Here is a 19475-nt window from a genome sequence, read left to right on the forward strand (position 1 = left end):
GTCATGCAGAACTGCTAGTATGTTGGTTTCGTTTGTGTGATAGCATGTTCTACGGTAGTGAAATTATCTCGATTAACTTTCTCTGCAATAATCCTGTCTTTCATTTTGTTATCTTTCGTAGTGGTCTAAGATGGAGTAAGCTTTTGTACCTTGATTTTCAATTTACTGTAAATTGTGTATGATACTGGGGGTGCACTGATAAAATGGAAAATTTCCAAGCTGAGTAAAATCAGTATGTGACACTAAGTGTGTGAAATGATCACACATTCCTTTACTTCTGTCTCTCAACCAAACAAACCACACCTTCATCTTGCATTCCATAAAGTTGCTACTGTCTAGCACTCAAACAACATGTTGATAAACATTGAGGAAACTCCCCTACAGTTGCTAATATTTCTGCCTTCATAATCTTTGTGTATGCTGAAAATGAAGTGCATGTCTGCTCATCAAAAAACTGAATAGAAGTGCAATATCCAATGACCTTTCATTAAGGTTTTGCTTCTCTGATGTGGTTTTCTGTCTTGACTTAATGAACAAATTATGTAATTCTTCTCTTAAACTAGTTAAACTCTTACAGTATTTTTAAATTGCTTTTCTGTTCCTACTGACCCCTGTTTGAAAGGCCAGTTTTTACCTAAAGGCATTCACAATGAGTTCATATTTGTAGTTGTGCAGTGGTAGGTATGATTTTACAGAGCAAGAGGTTTCCATTAACATTGCTGTGCTAGGCAAAGCTGTAAACACATTCTCCGCCAAGATTAGTCTTCAGCATTTTTATTGTAGGTTCATTCATTCATAGAATCACATCCAGCCTACCAGAAGGAAACTTCTTGCAGTTTTGTGCTGTGCCATCAATGGTATCCTATTTCTACAGGAAAAGTCACCAGTCATTACTTGTGTTACTGCCCAATGTCGTAGGGGAAAATTTCAAAACTTCTTGGGGATTTGTAGTGTTCCTCTATACTATTTCATCTTCACATTGCACAGGAAGCTAGCTAACCTTTTCATGTAGCTATTTTATACATAATAGCCAAGGCTATGGTTTAACCCCAGCCAGCCACCAAGCTCCATGTAGCTTCTCACTGACTCCTCTGCCAGCAGGACTGGGGAGAGAAACAGCAGGATAAAAGCCAAAAAACTCCTGGGTTGAGATAAGGAGAGTTTAATAGGGAAAGCAAAAGGAAGCAAAGCAAAACAAGGAGTTAATTTGCTGCTTCCCATGGGCAGGCAGGTGTTCAGCCTCTGCAGGAGAGCAGGGCCCCATCACACGTGGTGGTGACTTGGGAAGACAAACACCATCACTCTAAACATCCTCCCTTCCTCCTTCCCCCAGCTCTGTATGCTGAGCATGATGTCATACGGTCTGGAGTATCCCCTTGGTCAGTTTGGGTCAGTTTGTCCCAGCTGTCTCCTCCCAGCATCCCATGCATCCCCAACTTCCTCAACCAGTGTGGGAGTATGAAAATCAGAAAAGGCCTTGGCTCTCTAAGGAGTAGCATTGGTCACCAGTAACAAAACCATGTCTATATTATCAACCCTGCGTTCAGTACAGATCCAAAACACAGCCCCATACCAGCCACTGTGAAGAAAATTAACTCTGCCCCAGCCAAAATCACCACAACTAAATAAACTTAGATTTTGCTTTTAATACTCTTAGCAGCATAAATATACCTAACAGCAAATTCACAGAATGAGAACAAAACTAATTTTGAAAAAGATTGAAAAAATATTTCCAAGTTATTCAAAATTTGTCTTTACCCTTTTTAATTTTATATTCCTATCATATTACCTGTATTAATCTGTATGTATCTTAATATTGTCTTTTGGATCACTTGGTCTTTACCTCAGTTTGTTGGAGGATAACAGGTTGTTCTTTAATGTAGAACCCCTGAAGTAAATAACAACTTAAATCTTAATTTGAAGTATATGTTCTCCCTCACAGTCAAGTCTTTAAGTGCCTCAGTCTAACCAGATTTTCTAAGTAGGCCTTTTTGTTTGCCCTTTTGAAATTGGATTTACTCTGAAAACCTAATTGTATTTATTTTCATTTAATTTAAAACAAATTGATTTCTTATCTCTGACTTGAAAATTTGTCCTTACTATAACTTTTTAAAGCAGTTGATAAAAACTCAAGGCCAAAACAGCTTTATCTTTCATTCATTTCGAATTCTGAAGAATAATGCTGTCATATATAAGAATAAATACAAAATTTCATATGTTATATGGAACTAATTTTCATATAGTGACAGAATCCTTGAGACGTTCTTTTATACAGTGGTGTTGCTTTAGCTGATATTCCACCTGGGTGAAGTTAAGTGAAGGAAATAAACAGTGGTTACTAGGACAAAATTGTCTCTAGGCAATTTAGAAAAAGCTCTTGCCTCCATAGACTTCAGAGTTTTTCTGAAAAGAGTGATTGTGATTTATGAAGCAAATAGAAATTCACTAATGATAATGTCCAGAGCTGAGCAATGGTTAGAAGCTGGTAGTTCTGAGGTAGGAGAATGGAAAAAACATTATTTCTTTAGTGATTTTTGATAAATACTCAAAGAACAGAGATTTATAATCTAATCGGAAAAGTAATCTTTTTAGTTCAACTTACTCAGCTTTATCTTCCAAAGAGGGGTCAACAAAATTTTCCGCTCCAAGTTCTGTTACTTTCCATATGTATAATGATATTTTTGAGACTGGCATTGGCCTGTTGAGGGTGAGAGACTGTATTTCATAAATCATCTGTGCTGCTCTTGCCCCCTTCTCCTGCTGCATCCCCTTCCCACAGTAAAATTGCTGATTGTTGTGGTACTCATTTGTTTTATCTGTGTGCTCTCAGTTTCGATTTTATTTGGCTAGATTGGAGGATTAGTAGTTCAAATTCATCATTTACTTTGATTATAAACAACAGATATTGAGTGAAAAGTATTTTGTCTTTTGAACATGGAATTTAAGTAATGCTGCATAAATAGGGAGCAGAAGGAGATCAGAATATACATGGAGACTTCTTGGTGGGAATTATATGCAGGCTGAGCTTGTAACATGATGTTGTATCACTCATTTGAGGAAATTTCTGTAAATCGCCTAGCTGCCTTTTATTAGCCACCCTGAGTTTAGATTGTGTTACTTTGCAGCAATCTGATCCTTGCTTCTGTCACACACTTTGTCATTACTGCTCTATTTTTCACAGCAAGATGGAGCACCAGTTACCATCAAAGGGCAGTGTGAAATAACAGAATGTACCAGAATCAGAAATTCTAGGGGGTTTTGTGGTGGTGTTACAGAGAGTGCCGATTAGTCACTATACTCATTCTTGCTTGTGTAAGCCTGTGCTTTTTGATTACAGTGTATATCCACTCAGCATCCATTGCGGACTAAATGTTGGAAATTGTATTTTAATTATTCGGTTCATACTGACCTTTAGTAGGAAAAGACAAGGTAAATTAACCTCTATGTACTATGTTGTATCAGAAGATAACAAAGAACCTCCCTACGGAACATCTTTTCTGGTGGCAGTCAAGCAATTTAATACTGAAAAGAAATCATGCTAATGAAAGGAATGGCAAGTGACAATACAGTGTGTATCTTTTTCATGACATGGTTTCTGCTTAAAAACAATTTGTCTAAAATCGTATTTTGGCCAATTTGTCTAAAATCGTATTTTGGCCAAATTACTTAAAGAATGTCAAAATCTTTGTCTGGTAGATATCCCACTGCTCCCTTCTATCACATCTCTGAGTCTTGGTGAAAATGAAGGAAAAAGTGGACCTTTTGTTGTGCACTGGCTAAACAATAAAGAACTTCATTTTACCTTATCTATGGAAGTGTTTTTGCAACAACTTAAAAGGAGTTTTGAACATCATTCTCCAGAGACTATTGCTGAGGAATCTAATCAAATGGATGGCCGATCAGAAGAAGGTAAGAGTTACATAAATATATACCATATAGAAAAATGGCTTTAATTTTAGAAGGAATTTGTAATTTTCCTTCAAGTGAAGTAAATGGTGGGCAACTTGACACAGAAGATACAGACAGGTTACAGGATTACAGTACCATTTCTGTACATTTTCTTCCCATATGCTTCAAGTACCTAAATGACTTTAAAAAATCTTGTTTGTTTGTTTGTTTTTAATGGCTGTTCCAGAAATTTTGAGTTATAGATGCTAAAAACTGTACTATTTGCTTAGGCTGACCTGGGGGCTTTTGCATAAAATGTGACTTTTAACATTAAGGAAGCAGGTGCAATCTTAGAATTAACTTTCTTTTTTGGATATTAATGCACACTTAATTTAAATAGCTTTATTCTGTAATGTAATATATTCAATTATTTTAAATATTTTGGAGCTTAGTGCTCTTATTCTGTCTATGCATGCAAAAATTTGTATTAAATGGAGGGGGAAATTTTAAATTAAGGTGCAATATACACTTGAAGTAGTTTTTTTGCTAGACGTTCTTGTCCACTAGAGGATTTCTGGTTATAATTTTCATCCTTTTAAATTAGTTCTTGTATGAGTGGCTTATAAAAGGCCTGAAATGTGCTCCAATGCCTGAATAACAGCACTTGTTATGCTGCTGATTTTGAATACTGTACATGTCTGTGTGTTCTAGAAGCTGATGAAACTGGAGATGAGCAAAAAGGAAACCAAGAAAAGAAGGAACTGAATGATGAGAAAGCTACTCCAAATTCAAGCCTTGTTCCTTTATCTTCTGCCATTATTGATCATGAAGTTGAAGTTTTGCTTTCTGAATGGAGTAAAAATGCTGACATGCTATTCAGTATACATCCTATGGATGGTTCTCTGCTGGTGTGGCATGTGGACTGGCTGGATGAATACCAGCCAGGCATGTTTCGGCAGGTGCAGGTACTTTATTTCTTTTGCATTGTACATTGTTACTCAGTGGGAAGTATGATGAGAAGATATATAATACTTACTGTTCCTTTTCTAAAATTCCAGGTGTCATTTGTGTCAAGAATTCCTGTTGCATTTCCAACGGGTGATGCAAACTCTCTTTGCAGAAGTATAGTGATGTATGCTTGTACCAAAAATGTTGACTTAGCTATTCAACAAGGCAAACAAAAGCCTTCTGGCCTTACACGTTCTTCATCTATGCTTATCTCTTCTGGACACAGTAAATCAACCAACAGTTTAAAACTAAGCATCTTCACACCTAATGTTATGATGATTTCCAAACATGCAGATGGGTCATTGAATCAGTGGCTAGTGAGTTTTGCTGAGGAATCTGCTTTTTCTACTGTACTCAGTATTTCACATAAATCTCGATATTGTGGTCACCGTTTTCATCTTAATGACTTGGCTTGCCACTCAGTATTACCACTGCTGCTTACAACCTCACATCACAATGCTCTAATTTCACCAGATGTTGAGAATGCAATACAGTCAAATGAAGGCTTAAATTCTCAGGAGTCACCAGTAAGACTTCAGAGTAGAGGCAATGCAAATGTGACATCCCAGGATCCCAATGCAGTTTACAGTGAGCTTATTCTTTGGAGAGTAGATCCTGTTGGGCCCTTGTCCTTTTCTGGTGGAGTTTCTGAACTTGCTCGGATCAATTCTCTTCATGTTTCAGCTTTTTCTAATGTTGCATGGCTGCCCACACTTATACCCAGCAATTGCCTTGGTGAGTTTTGTTTCCTGATTTGTCAAGTGTTCTAGAATAAAAGTAAATAACCTAATAATGCTCTTAAAAAGATAATATAGATATACTTAAATGTACTGGAAAATACGTTAAGCGTGTGTCATTTATTTCACAAATTTTCAAGCTTTTAGATTTAGCTCTAGTTTGCAAATGGGATTCCCATTTCCTTTCATATACTTCGATTTGGTTGTTCAGTGCAGTGTTTTACTTTGTAGTTTTTGCTTGTGAATAGAAGTTAATGAGATGTTTTTAATGATAAATTGTTTTCTGTTATAACTTCAAAATTGCCTTTTGTCAAAAAAACCCCAAGCAATTTAGTTTGAATACTTGAACACTTTTTGCCTTCCTACTTTTCAGGTGCATACTGTAATTCTCCAAGTGCCTGCTTTGTGGCTAGTGATGGACAGAATTTGAGATTGTATCAAGCTGTAATAGATGCTAAGAAACTTTTGTATGAGCTCTCCAATCCAGAAATTTCTGTAAGTGAAAAGCTATCTCAAGTTTTTGCATTTTGCAACTTCATTCAGTCACACTAGGCTCAGACCTGTGGGTAACTGACTAAGCTGGTTGCTGAAGATTTCACAGATAATTCTGCTTCTAAAAGCAGGTAACGGTAAAGCTTTTTTTAACGCTGCTTCATTTAATCTGGAACTCTTGCCTGTTGAGGTTGGCCAATGTTTGATTGGGAAATGCCTCTGAAACACTTGCAGTAGAAGGAATAAAATCTGTGTGTGCACTGCCATCCTAAGGAAAAGCTGAGATGACTGCAGCTTGAGAAAAGGCCAATATATTGCAGAATGTGGAGTTTCCAGATATTCTTGTCATCCTTCAGCCATCAAAATGACATGTACTTTTGATAAAACAGGAAATACTACCTCTGTTCTTCCTGAATCACAACCAGGGTATATTTAATGCTTTAGTTAACATTTCTGTAGAGATGTAGCTAGCACATAGCTAGCAGGCTGTGCCACTGAAATGCACAAAGCTGAGTTAACAAAACCACCCCTCTGACTCTTTTTGAACAGAAATATGTTGGTGAAGTTTTTAACATCATAAGTCAGCAATCTACGGCTCGCCCAGGATGCATCATTGAACTGGATGCTATCACAGAGCTTGTAAGATTTTATTCTATACTCATTTTTCACTATAATGAGCCTGTTTTAAAAGTGTTAATAAAAATGGCAATACCCGTAGCTCTCTGTCAGGTAAAGATGAGGTATTTAGAGTGCTTGTGGCATATACTTGCTCTTGTTTTCCGTAGTACCTATAAATGGCAAGAATGTGAGTAATGAATATACGTCGTCATGAGAACTGTTTCATTAATGTATATAACTTAGCAAACTAAAAGCTCTTATGTTAGAGAGTGACCTTAAGCAATACATTCCATGATGTTCACTTCTTGTTTGTGTTTTTATTTTTTAATTAGCATGGCCGGAAAACACAGTTATTCCACGTTTTTCAAGAAGACTTCATTTTAAATAACCCGGAGAAAGAAATGCCTGCAAAGAAGAACAATTTATCAGACTCTGGTAAAGAATACTTTTACACAGAGCATTGAAGACAATGTTTTATTTTTCATTATATAGCTTTTATCATTTTAAGGTCAAATACCTTACTTTAAGATGTTCAGAAGACTATCTAGTCTAATGAAATTCATGTGTGTTTCACTTTCTTTATGTGCGACCAAATTTCAGATACAATAGTTGAAATCACGAGATAGCCATCATGTATTAAGCAGTCCCTTGCTGGTACCTTACTTACATGAAGGGAAAAGTGTTTTAAATGTAGAGCCTGTAGTAGGATATGACAAAGACAAATCTTACTGTATCATATCATGGTGGATGTTCATCCTTTACATCAGCTAACTACTGCTCCTCAGGTATTGCATGGTATAATAAATGGCACACCAAATTAGTTCCCTCTCACTAGAATAGCATGAGTAGTGTGTGGGTTTGTAGGTCTGTGGCAGGTCTGAGTTGCTGTGGAATAAATGATTTGTTTCCTGAGTGGGTCAGGGATTCTGCTATATAAGCATCACAATGTTGTGTTGTTCTGTTCCAGTGAAATAGTGTGGTGAAAAAAGAGTCTGAGTGAAGTTTGTAATACCAGGACATCTGCAGTAGTAAAGGGAATCCTAAATTAAAGGAAGAAAAGTTATGGAAAAGTGTCAAAGGGGTCAAGAGAAATATTGACTGAACTGTATAGACATAGTGATAATTTGTGAATTGTCTGTTTCTACTTGAGGAAGAGAGATGGACAAGTGGAGATAATCCCAACCCTCAAAAAACGCAAATAGGATGTTGAACATTAGAAACAACATGGAGAATAAATATGTGTTACTCTTCTCATATTTGTATGTTTACATCTTATGATATACAGAAAGGATTTAAAGAGAAATATGGAAGCTCTTTGATCTTTGAAAAGACAGCTGTATACTTCTGTATGTGTTCTGAGGGTCTGTATGGATTGCTACAATGTAAGGAATTGCACTAAATGGACCCTTTGAAAAACTGTAAATTAGGACTAAATCATTTGCATACATTCTAATTTGGAAGTATTTTCTAGTACTTTAAAGGCTTCTGTTTTGTTAAAAAAAATCTTTAATAATGCATAGGGGTATTTATGTCACGTTGTTTTTAAAAAGAAGAAATTAATACATGTTTGCCTGTACTGCTGTACACACCACAATGTCAAATGCACAGGGAAAATACAGGTTGTTCTTGAACATGTTTTATGAAGATACACACCTAAAGAAGGGTCAGAGGAATCATGGAGGAAAGACGGTCACTAAGCTATTCCTTCTTGATTCTAATGGGTTTACTTTGGTTCTAAGGAGGGAGAGTGGCTGGATGCACCCTGCAGAAATGGGCTCCTATTGATCATGCAACTCGTGTCCTCTTTTCTTGGTGTGCAACTGTAGCAAATAAATTCTTAGGAGGAAGCCTTGTATCTCTTGTTTGTTACAGACTATTTGTAGTCCCGGTCTACATAGCTGGGCTGGCTGGGTTACGAAGAATGAGCCTAGCCATTAGGCCAAGCTGTGACTTTTACAAATGTTCACATGGTGTTTCTTCTTTAGATACATGTTTTATACATGAAGGCCAAACCTCTGTAACTGTTAAAGTTACCACTAACAGATAGCTAAGAATCTATAAGAGACACACATGTAAAAGGCAAAGGTATAGACCTGATAGTACCTTCTGGGATTTAACTTTAGATGCAGCAAAGTCAGGCAAAATGTTGTCATCTCTAAAAGAACACATTGACAATTCTTATGTAAGTGTACCTGTAATAGTAGCAGTTCTTGGTTGTGATAAATAATGAAAAAACTAATGTCACAGTTGGATACAGTCAGACCATTGCATTTCAGTATTAGTTCATGGTAATTTAATGTGATTATTTACGAGCCAGCAAAATTCAATTCTGTTTTTAAGTCAATAACCCCTGAGATCTTCCTTTTCTCAATTTCATCAGGAAACCAGCAGAATGGATTCTCTGAAAAATTCTACTTAATAGTAGTAGAGTATACTGAAAATCATTCATTACTACATATGTGGCATTTACATCTGAAATCAATTCCTGTCTCAATAGGTAAGCCTTCTTTCTTGTAGTTTTCTTTTAAAAAAAAGGTACTATCTAGTGAATGTATCTCCTATTCAGTGTATTCTATATCGTTTTTCATCTTTTTGGAAAGAATATGCAGTTGGTAACCAGCTTTTATCACAACTCATTGTTTCTGGATTGCTTAAACTTCAGAATATTGAAGCTTTTGAGTTCAGCCTGAGCCCAGAGTTCGGTAATTTTTGTGCATTCTAAGGGGAGATATGTTTAACTGTATTCAACTGTATTTAATACAGTCTATCAATTAAGATGTTTTGCTTCTCTGAAGTTTTTGTTCTGCAGTTTTTGAATTTACAGCTAAGTTTTTAATTGGACCATAGTCTGAAGCACCTAATCATCAGTGATACCATTACAATTATAAACAATTTTGACATTCTGCAGTATGCTGTTTCTCTTTGAAACTATCAAACTACTTCTAAAACTATAAAATATTAAAGTAAGAAAAGATACATGTCAGTAGTTTTCTGTTAACATGTAAAGATTTGAAGAAAACATAAATCTGATATTTGCCACCTAGAAGAGAAATCTGTTATACTGCATGTTTCTGTCATTTAAACTAAATTAGTATTACTTACTATTGCTTTCAAAGGCAGAAAGAAATAAAATTCCAATTATTTTATAAAATGGTTAAGTAATACAGATCCAAATTTTCTGATGTATTTATGTGATGAGGACATTACTGATAGGGCTTTTCAGCAGATTTGTTGGTGATTTTCATGTTCCAAATCCATCAAATTGATACTTCCAACAACTGCATTCTATTAAAAAAAAAAGGAAACACTTGTATTACATAATCTCTGAGAACCTATATTTTAAGCAATAAAATTTGTCATAAAACTTTTCTGAAAAGTAACTTTTCTCAATTTGTGAGGTAAGACATGGAGGTCTTAATGTAACTTTTTGTAGCTGCAAGTATTTTGTGCTTATTGAAACCTTACTTTCAGTGGATAGCCACAAATATAACTCTTCATGTTTTAGTCTTTCTGGTTATAGTTTGATTGCTTTATAATTTCTTAGCAGTTCTAGAATCTCACAAGTATTCAATCTGAGATATGTCGGCATTTATCTTTAAATCTGAGTGAAAGTAAAATTTTAAGTCATGTGTTGTCAGTCTTTTTTGGAAGTACTAAGGTGAGTAAAATTACTTCTTGATGTAAAAGAAATTACTGTGTTTTTAAAATTAACAAAGCAAACTTTTTTTAGATGAAAAGATAGGTTCAAATCTACCTGATGAAGCAACACAAACAGAAGAATTGTATTCTTCACCTGATCCAGAGAAGATTCAATCACCTTTCACTCAAAAGTATCGGGCCTGTAGAGCAAACCTTCAGAGCACCAGCTGGCTTACTCTCTCCTCCAAAATGGTGTATAGTCAAGAGCTGAATATGCCAGAAGGAGTAGAGATAATAAGCGTAAAGCCATCAGCAGGTTTGTGATATTTTTTTTAAGGACTAAAATTAGGAATCCTTCCCTTTCTGACTTCGGTCTTAAAGTAGAAACAAAGTAATAGTACTTTTTGTATTTGATGTTAAAGTGCCTGTAGGTGAATCCAAAAGGTTTGCTAAAATCTGCTTCCCTGACTTTATATCTCCTTTCTTGAATGAATACAAAAATAAAGCTTTTCTTTAAGGGCTAATATTAATGAATTCCACATTCTTTCAATAAGAATAATTATAGCACAAATTTTGTTTTGCCATCATTTATGAAATTTTTGTAGGCTCTATAAATTTTGAGGTTTTCATCAGTAGTCTTTCAAAAATACAAGTATTTTCACATTTTGGAATGGAAGGGATTTTTGGTGGAAGAGATTCTAGATAGTAATATTCATGTTTAAATAATAAAATTTGACTTCACTCTAGATCATGAAATGGAATAAGAGGTAAAATGGTTTAATGATATTTTTGTCACCTTGTCTTCTTTGTGAGGCCTTGTAAAGAAGTAAGTAAGTAAGGAAGTAGCATTTTTTGAATTTCAGAATAATAAAATGTGTAGCTGAATAAAAGCATCTCTAGTGTTGTGCTTGTTTTTAGTATTTCCTGCAGTAAAAGTGTGTTTTGTTTCATTTTAGGACATCTCAGTTCTTCTTCCATATATCCTGTTTGTCGTGCACCTTATCTGCTGGCTACTTCGTGCTCTGATGGAAAGGTTCGATTCTGGAGATGCAGAGTTGTCACTGAATCATCAGCTTCTTCCCTGCCAGAATACAGTGCACATGGTGAAGTTAAATATGTGTGGGAAGAATGGCCACTACTCATTGAGGATGGACTTCCTAGTAGTAGTGCTATTAATGTTCCAGGAAGGCCAACTGAAGTCAGCTGTGCACACACGAACAGATTAGCAGTAGCATACAAGCAGGTAGCATCTAAAGATGGCCATCTTTCTCAAGATGTTGCAATGCATGTTAGTATTTTTGAATGTGAATCTACAGGGGGTTCTTCTTGGATTTTAGAACAGACTCTTAATTTAGATGAAATAGGCACCATGTTAGACTCTGGTGTTAGCATTGATAGCAATGTAGTGGCATATAACCAGCAAGACACTTCTGTGTCTCAAGGTGGGAGTGTTACACCCAGCACCAAGCACTTGGTACACTTAGACTGGATGTCTAGGGAAGATGGTTCACATATTCTGACAGTGGGAATTGGATCAAAACTTTATATGTTTGGTCAGCTGTCTGGGAAGAGGCAAGAACAGAATGGTAATGAAATGGCTACAATCTCCCATAGTGGCAGCACTAAAAGTACAACTTTTTCTGGATTTGTTTTGCTTCGCTGTGTTGACTTGGTTTCATCTGTAGAGGGATCACCTCCTTTTCCTGTCTCCTTGTCTTGGGTGCGTGATGGCATTCTTGTAGTTGGAATGGATTGTGAAATGCATGTTTATTCCCAATGGCAACCTCCTGCTAAGCATGAACTAGTTAGTACAGATTCCTGCAGTGGAAGTGTGCCATGTATAACTAGCTTAATGAAACAAAGCCAATCAGCTGCCTCAGGTCTGCATCCACCAAAGAGAACCTTGACCAGATCTATGACCAGTCTTGCACAAAAACTTAGTGGGAAAAGATCTGCCTGTGATTTGTCTGTGGAAATGGAAGATTCTGGTCTTTTTGAAGCAGCTCATACATTATCTCCAACTTTACCTCAGTATCATCCATATCAGCTGCTGGAACTCATGGATCTTGGTAAAGTGCGCAGAGCAAAAGCCATTCTGTCCCATTTGGTGAAGTGCATTGCTGGAGAAGTTGTTGCTGTAAATGAATCTGAGCCTAATCATGATAAGAGGCTCAGATCTCTGACCATCAGTGCTAGTGGAAGTACTGCAAGAGATCCCAAGACATTCAGCAAAACTGAGACTACAGACTATATCGAAATAGACTCTGTTCCACCATTGCCTTTGTATGCTCTGCTTGCTGCGGATGATGATTCATCTTATTCCTGTTCAGACAAGACTAATAGTCAGAATAGCCAAAATAAAAAAGATATGCCCAATGACAATTATGAAAATCTCTTTCAAAATACTGTTGTAAGTACAGATGATCTTGTTGCATTTGACACAGATGATGATAGTTCGAAACCGAAAGTCATCGATCTTTCTCAATATAGCCCAACATACTTTGGACTAGAACATGCTCAAGTTCTTTCTTGTCACTTGCTTCATTCAAGCTTGCCAGGTCTGTCAAGGATGGAGCAAATGTCATTGATGGCCTTGGCAGATACAATTGCTACTACCAGTACTGACATTGGAGAAAGCAGAGACAGAAGTCAGGGTAAGGCGTCTCTTCCAAGCTGAATGTCCTACTGTGCTTCGCAGCACTTTTTGGGAGTTTCTCCTATTTTGGAATGTTTTTGTGGCTCCCAGTTTTGCTTCAAGTATAGACTATAATAATAAATAGTGTTTACTGTGCCATCACTGTATTTACTGTTTAAGTCTTAATCCTTCAACAAGAATCAAATTTCTTTTGCCACCTGTTAATACCACTGTTATTCCATCAATCCACATACCATTATTATTAATTCACTTTTGAAGTGACAGCTTTCTTAATGACAAGTATTTGTTTTACTGTGTGGAGAAGCTGAGAAATAAGTTTGTGGGCATTTTCTACATGTTCTGTATTTTCTATTTCTTGCATTAAACAGAATAAATAGCTTCAGAACTTTTTATATTTGAAATTTTCTTCTTTCCCATTCCTGAAGGGAGGAATTACAAATTAAGCTGTTATGTTTACAAATCTAAAGTGTTAATAAAAGGAATACAATTTTGTGACTAGTAAGACACACAATATCTACTCTTGATTACTTTCATCAGTGTGTGTAAAAATACTTATTTCCAGGTGGAGAAACTCTTGACGAGTGTGGTTTAAAGTTTTTGTTGGCTGTTCGGCTTCATACATTTCTGACAACTGCGCTTCCTCCTGCACATCGAGCTCAGCTGCTTCATCAAGGTAACTGATATGTTTTCTTAGATGAGAATGATTTTGGTCATGTAGCTGTACATACAACTGGTGTGCTGTTGACATGCCTTTGCAAAGTCTGTGAGTTAATTTGTTGGGTTTTTAAAAAATATTGTCCAATATGGATGAATGCTAGAGCAGAAAATGTCTGTTTTATGTTTGTAAAGGTCTTGGAACTGAAGTGATCTTTTTCCTAAGAAGTTTTTAGGATTTGTTGGTTTTATTTTGTGTTTCCCCAAATGAATTGGCTTTTCTGTACTTCTAGTATCATGTCATTCCAATAACCTTTTGCAGGAATAATGCAGTAGAAAATAGTATGTACTTATTTAAGTTTTCAGTATATATTTGAAAAAATGTGGTTTACATTCTACTCAGACTTTAATATTTCTATATGGTTACTGTAATTATATGGTCAACCATTTCAAATAGTTGGGTTTTTTTATAATTGCTTTCATCCTGATAGTTCAGGCAATGAAATAAAATGGGTTTCATTAGTCATAATCAAATATAAGGGACTGGCTGTGATTATTCCTTTAGCCATCATGACAATGGACAGCATTTTCAATCTTGTAGCCTGTCACTCCTCAGCTGAATCAGAGATCGGTGTTTGGCCAGGGTGCCACAGCAGAATATTGTGGAGTTAGCTCTCTGATGAACCAATTTTTATTGAGATACTTCTGCTTCTGGTGAGCTCAGAAATTGGCGAGAGCGAGAAGTGCCTCTGAGGAACATGCATAACTGCAGTTTAGTGTGCCTCTCTACAAAGAAGCATAATAATTGCTGTCTATTTCAAGTTTTCTTTTGTATCTCTGTTGTGCGATGTGTTTTCTGCTCTAATTATCTGAAACTTTGCATATTTGAATCCAAGTCAGAGTGAATGTACCTTTCTTTCAAAACTTTGAAAAATTTTTTGAGTATGTTGCACTTCATATCGTGGCTAGTCTTAGTGCCACCACTAACCATATATCTGAACTTCAGTACCACTGTTCTTTGAAAACTTACATAAAGAGTTGGCAGATGAAAAATTATTTTGAGCTGTATGTTCGTTCTTTAGTATTTGATATGCAGTGCTGACAAATGTTCTTACATTTCTGTTGCCTTATCAGCAATGCACTTAAAAATGCAAAATAAAGAGTTTGACCTTCTCCCTTTCCCCTGCCCTTGACTTCAGATTCTGGATTGTTTTTTTAATTAATTAATGTCTTTTAATTTTTTTTCTTTTTTTTTAATGGGTTATTATGCAGGCTTATCTACCAGTCATTTTGCCTGGGCGTTTCACTCAGTAGCAGAGGAAGAACTACTGAATATGCTCCCTGCAATGCAGAAGGGAGATCCGACATGGTCAGAGCTCAGAGCTATGGGTGTAGGATGGTGGGTTCGAAATATCCATAGCCTGCGAAAATGCATTGAAAAGGTAAACATAGCATTCTGAAAAAGACATACCAGACTCTTCGAACGGCTGTCCTCTGGTGCTTACCATCTATTTATGAGGGTTTAAAGTTTTAGATATATTAAGTGTTTCTGAATGTTTCATGCTGTACAATGTATAGTTTATTATATGAATAGGAACTTTTGTAGTCAACTGGGTTTTTTTTGTGCTTTCCAAACACCACTGTGAAACACATTTTTTTGCTTTTAGGTGTTCCATTTTGTAGGTGGCAATGTGCAGTTCTTCTGATAGATACTCAAGATACAGGTGGAGGATATAGTTGTTTTTTATAGCAAAAGAGAGAAGTTAGGGAAAAAGGTTCTCCTTTAAAAGCTATCAGAAGTGGGAACAACTTAGATATTGTATATATGTCTTGCAAATTGGTATATTTCATAGAATCATAGAATCGATAGGGTTGGAAAAGACCTCCAAGATCCTCAAGTCCAACCCTTGGTCCAACTCCAGTCCATTTACTAAATCATGGCACTCAGTGCCACGTCCAATCTCAGTTTAAAAATCTTCAGGGATGGGGAATCCACCACCTCTCTGGGCGGATTATTTCAATGCCTGATTACTCTCTCTGGAAAGAATTTTTTTCTGATCTTCAACTTAAATTTCCCCTGGCAGAGCTTAAGCCCGTGCCTCCTTGTCCTATTGCTGAGTGCCTGGGAGAAGAGACCAGCCCCCACCTGGCTATAACTTCCCTTCAGGTAGTTATAGGCAGTGATGAGGTCACCTCTGAGCCTCCTCATCTCCAGGCTAAACAACCCCAGCTCCCTCAACCTCTCCCCATAGGGCTTGTGCTCCAGTCCCTTCACCAGCCTTGTTGTTCTTCTCTGGATCTGCTCCAGCACCTCAATATCTTTTCTGAACTGAAGGGCCCAGAACTGAACACAGTACTCAAGGTGTGGCCTCACCAACGCAGAGTACAGGGGAAGGATCACTTCCCTGGTCCCGCTGGCCACACTATTTTTGATACAGGATAGGATCCCATTGGCCTTCTTGGCCACCTGGGCACACTGTTGGCTCATGTTGAGCTTCCTGTCAATTAGTACCCCCAGGTCCCTTTCCGCCTGGCTGCTCTCCAGCCACTCTGTGGTGCTGCAGGGGGTTGTTGTGATAAACATGATAAGCGCTGCAGGGGGTTGTTGTGATAAACATGATAAGCAAACCTTGTATTGTTTTGTTTTGGCTTTGGGGTTTTTTTGTGTTTGTTTGGAGTTTTTGTTTGTTTTTTATATTAAAAATTTTAACCATCACAGATGTGGCAATAAGCCTAATGTCATTATCACTTGTTTTAAGCTCTTGGAAAAGCCAAGTGTTTTGAGCTAGAAAATGACATGCACAGGATACTTTGACTACAAAGCACAAAGTGATGAAATGCATGTCTCTGCTTTCACTTTTCAATCTTCAGTAATTAATTGTCACTTTATGAAACTTAACTGCCTTTCATTAAAAAAATTTCAGGTATTCTGGGCCTGACTTTAATTTAATATTATGTGGATCTGGGGCTATTCTTGCTGCCACTTACCTCTTTTTCTTTTCCAACCACCAAAATATCCTATAAAAAATTTTTCTTCTGTTCTGACTAGTTCAGCCTGTTTTTCAAGACTCCATGTGTCTTTTGATTACCAAAGCATCTAATAAATTAATTCTGTTGTGATTTCAGGAACTAATTTCAGATAATGGGATTCCTATTTGATCTTCCAAAAATCTTCTAGAATTGGAAGAACATAAGCTCAATGATATCAAAGGGGCTCTTGTACCTTCACATGTTATGTCAGACTCATAATGAGAAGAGGGATTGTATATCAAAGAGAATTTTTGAGCTTTATGGGGTATGGGATACCAGCAGCAAAAAGAACCTCATTTAAGATTCATTTAAATTTTGATTGTTTTTTTTGCTCTTGAACTGTCTTCACAGGTGGCTAAAGCAGCCTTTCAGCGAAACAATGATCCACTTGATGCGGCCATTTTTTACCTTGCAATGAAAAAGAAGACTGTAATCTGGGGATTATACAGGTAGGAGACATTCAGGCTCTTCCACAGAGTTTCACACTGTCTGATATAATTTGGGGAAAAAAATTGAATGTGATGGTAATCCAAAAGAAGCACAAATATTACTATTGAAAGCTGAGATTTGATTTCTAAATTAGTCATTACATTGAATGAGTCATTTCTAAGCTTCTTATATTGACTAAAGTAATTTAGTTACTGTTTCTGAAGGGAGATACTTCAAGTTCTAGTCTCAAAGCTACTGTAATTTTAATCAGTGCTTAATTCTGATCTACTTTTGAGGATTGGCAGTGTAGTGTGTGGAGTGTTTGTCTTTTAGAAAAGTGTTTGTTGTTACAGATTTTATCTTAAGTTCAGAGGACTGAATTATGTCTGCCCTTGAAACTGTTTTTTCATAATACACTGTTCAATGTTTCAAACTTTTTCTTAAGAACTCACTGGGAAAAAATGGGTTTTCTGTGTTTGTATTGGGTTAATTTAAAATACCTTTAGGTTTTGTATTTACTGAAGTCTGTTATTTTTAAATATGAGGCCTTGTCTGCTCCCAGTGTGGTGAGAGACTGTGCATTTCCTAATGTAAAATCTGTGTAAAATTATACTGGCATCTGAGGAAACTAAGAACCTTAGTGCATCTAATAAAATGTATAATGTATTTATCAATTACATTTAATACACAGGTCCCAAAAAGATACTAAAATGACACAGTTTTTTGGAAACAATTTTACTGAGGACCGATGGCGTAAAGCAGCATTAAAGAATGCTTTTTCTTTGCTTGGCAAACAGCGTTTTGAACATTCTGCAGCATTTTTCTTGTTGGCAGGACACTTAAAAGATGCAGTGGAGGTAAAAGAATTAACTTCTTTTTTATGTTTAAGACTGTTCTGTTGCCCCAAATGTGCAAATATATTGAATATGATTTGCATTTTGCATTATTAGTATAACTCCTGAAGCTTCTGATACTCCTGGTTTGTGCTCTTCTTTCCCATCATCCCACCCCCAAATTAATGACAAATGCCTAACATTGATCTTTGCATTTTGATTTTTTTAAGCTGTCATATTAGTGATACTAAAAAGTCACATGGTTAATTAATTTCTTTGTTACAATATTGAGGCCTACCTACAATTAAGGGCCTTAGCTACTGTTACTGTCCTTTCAGATTGTCTACCTAGACCTATATGAAGGTGGCAGAGTTTTTCATTAGGAGGTTCCAGACCTGACATTTTGGCAGTGATACGGATTAGATCCTAAAATCCCTTAAAAAAGCCCCAAAACAGTATTTCTTGGATCTGTTTGAATTGAAAAGGAAATTAATCTTTGATAATGAAGGATTTTTGTTCTGTTGAAGCCAATTGATTTCAAAGATCTATTGTCATGCCACTTCAACTGAAGAAAGGCAAATCAGATCTCGGATATAATAGTTGTCTACACCTACTCTGTGTAGTTCTTGCTCATTTTTTATGGAGTTGATAGACCTACTTAATTTAATCTGAGCAGATTCTTGTCATTTCCTGCCTTGTGATCATTTTAATCAGAGGAGAAATTACAAACTTTGGTCTTTTAAATGTATTTATTTTCAATTAGGTTTGCCTTGAAAAACTGCATGACATTCAACTGGCTCTTGTAATCTCAAGACTTTATGAAACGGAGTTTGAAGTATCTAGTACTTATAAATCTGTACTGCAGAAGAGAGTTTTGGGAAGTGTGTTTACTGGAAAAGAAAGCTCAAGAAACATACACTGTGACCCTTTTCTGCGAAGTATGGCATACTGGATTTTGGAAGATTATAGCAAGGCTCTTGACACATTGATTAAACATCCTGTTGAAGATGAAGGAGGTAAAAGTATGAGTATTTTGCCTGTTAGGTTGTTTGTTTGTTCATTTAATCTGCAGTTTCTTCAAGTGTTGTCTGAACAGAACCAGGTACCACACAGTTTTTCACCCTTGTTAGTGAATAGCTTGCTGTAGCAATATATGTGGATTTTAACAGCAAATATGGTAACTGTGTTGTCCTTATCCTGTATCTCATGAATGCATACTTTGTCCTTTAAGCATATGAATATGTGTTGCTGTGTAATTGATTTGCTTCATAATAGTGCAACCATTAGGTATAAATGTTATGGATTTCCTACTTTGGGTGTGAGTTATGGGTTTTTTTAATATATAGACAAAGTAAAAAATAGTAATCTAAAATTATTAAAAAAAGTACTTCAAGTAACATCTTGTTCTCATTTAGTGATAGATACTTTTGAAATCTAAACTGAACAGAAAAATGGTCTTCTTTAACTGTAGTAAAACTGGCCTGACTACAA

At 36.2% G+C, this 19475-nt stretch overlaps 1 protein-coding gene across 4 annotated transcripts in view; it reads left to right on the plus strand.

The window, feature by feature from the left end:
• The window catches only part of DMXL1 (Dmx like 1), an 86613-nt gene that overhangs the window by 31725 nt on the left and 35413 nt on the right, over positions 1 to 19475 (plus strand). For all 4 annotated transcript variants that reach the window (XM_071581262.1, XM_071581263.1, XM_071581264.1 and 1 more), the window contains exons 10-23: positions 3697 to 3909; positions 4600 to 4853; positions 4947 to 5631; positions 6007 to 6128; positions 6675 to 6764; positions 7076 to 7178; positions 9124 to 9240; positions 10474 to 10698; positions 11339 to 13036; positions 13601 to 13711; positions 14965 to 15134; positions 17074 to 17171; positions 17843 to 18008; positions 18748 to 19000. In XM_071581262.1, coding sequence (XP_071437363.1) covers positions 3697 to 3909; positions 4600 to 4853; positions 4947 to 5631; positions 6007 to 6128; positions 6675 to 6764; positions 7076 to 7178; positions 9124 to 9240; positions 10474 to 10698; positions 11339 to 13036; positions 13601 to 13711; positions 14965 to 15134; positions 17074 to 17171; positions 17843 to 18008; positions 18748 to 19000 — 4305 coding nt within the window. The remainder of the gene's footprint in view (positions 1 to 3696; positions 3910 to 4599; positions 4854 to 4946; positions 5632 to 6006; positions 6129 to 6674; positions 6765 to 7075; positions 7179 to 9123; positions 9241 to 10473; positions 10699 to 11338; positions 13037 to 13600; positions 13712 to 14964; positions 15135 to 17073; positions 17172 to 17842; positions 18009 to 18747; positions 19001 to 19475) is intronic.

This window comes from Pithys albifrons, chromosome Z, assembly GCF_047495875.1.
Source record: "Pithys albifrons albifrons isolate INPA30051 chromosome Z, PitAlb_v1, whole genome shotgun sequence".
Taxonomy (NCBI): Eukaryota; Metazoa; Chordata; class Aves; order Passeriformes; family Thamnophilidae; genus Pithys; species Pithys albifrons.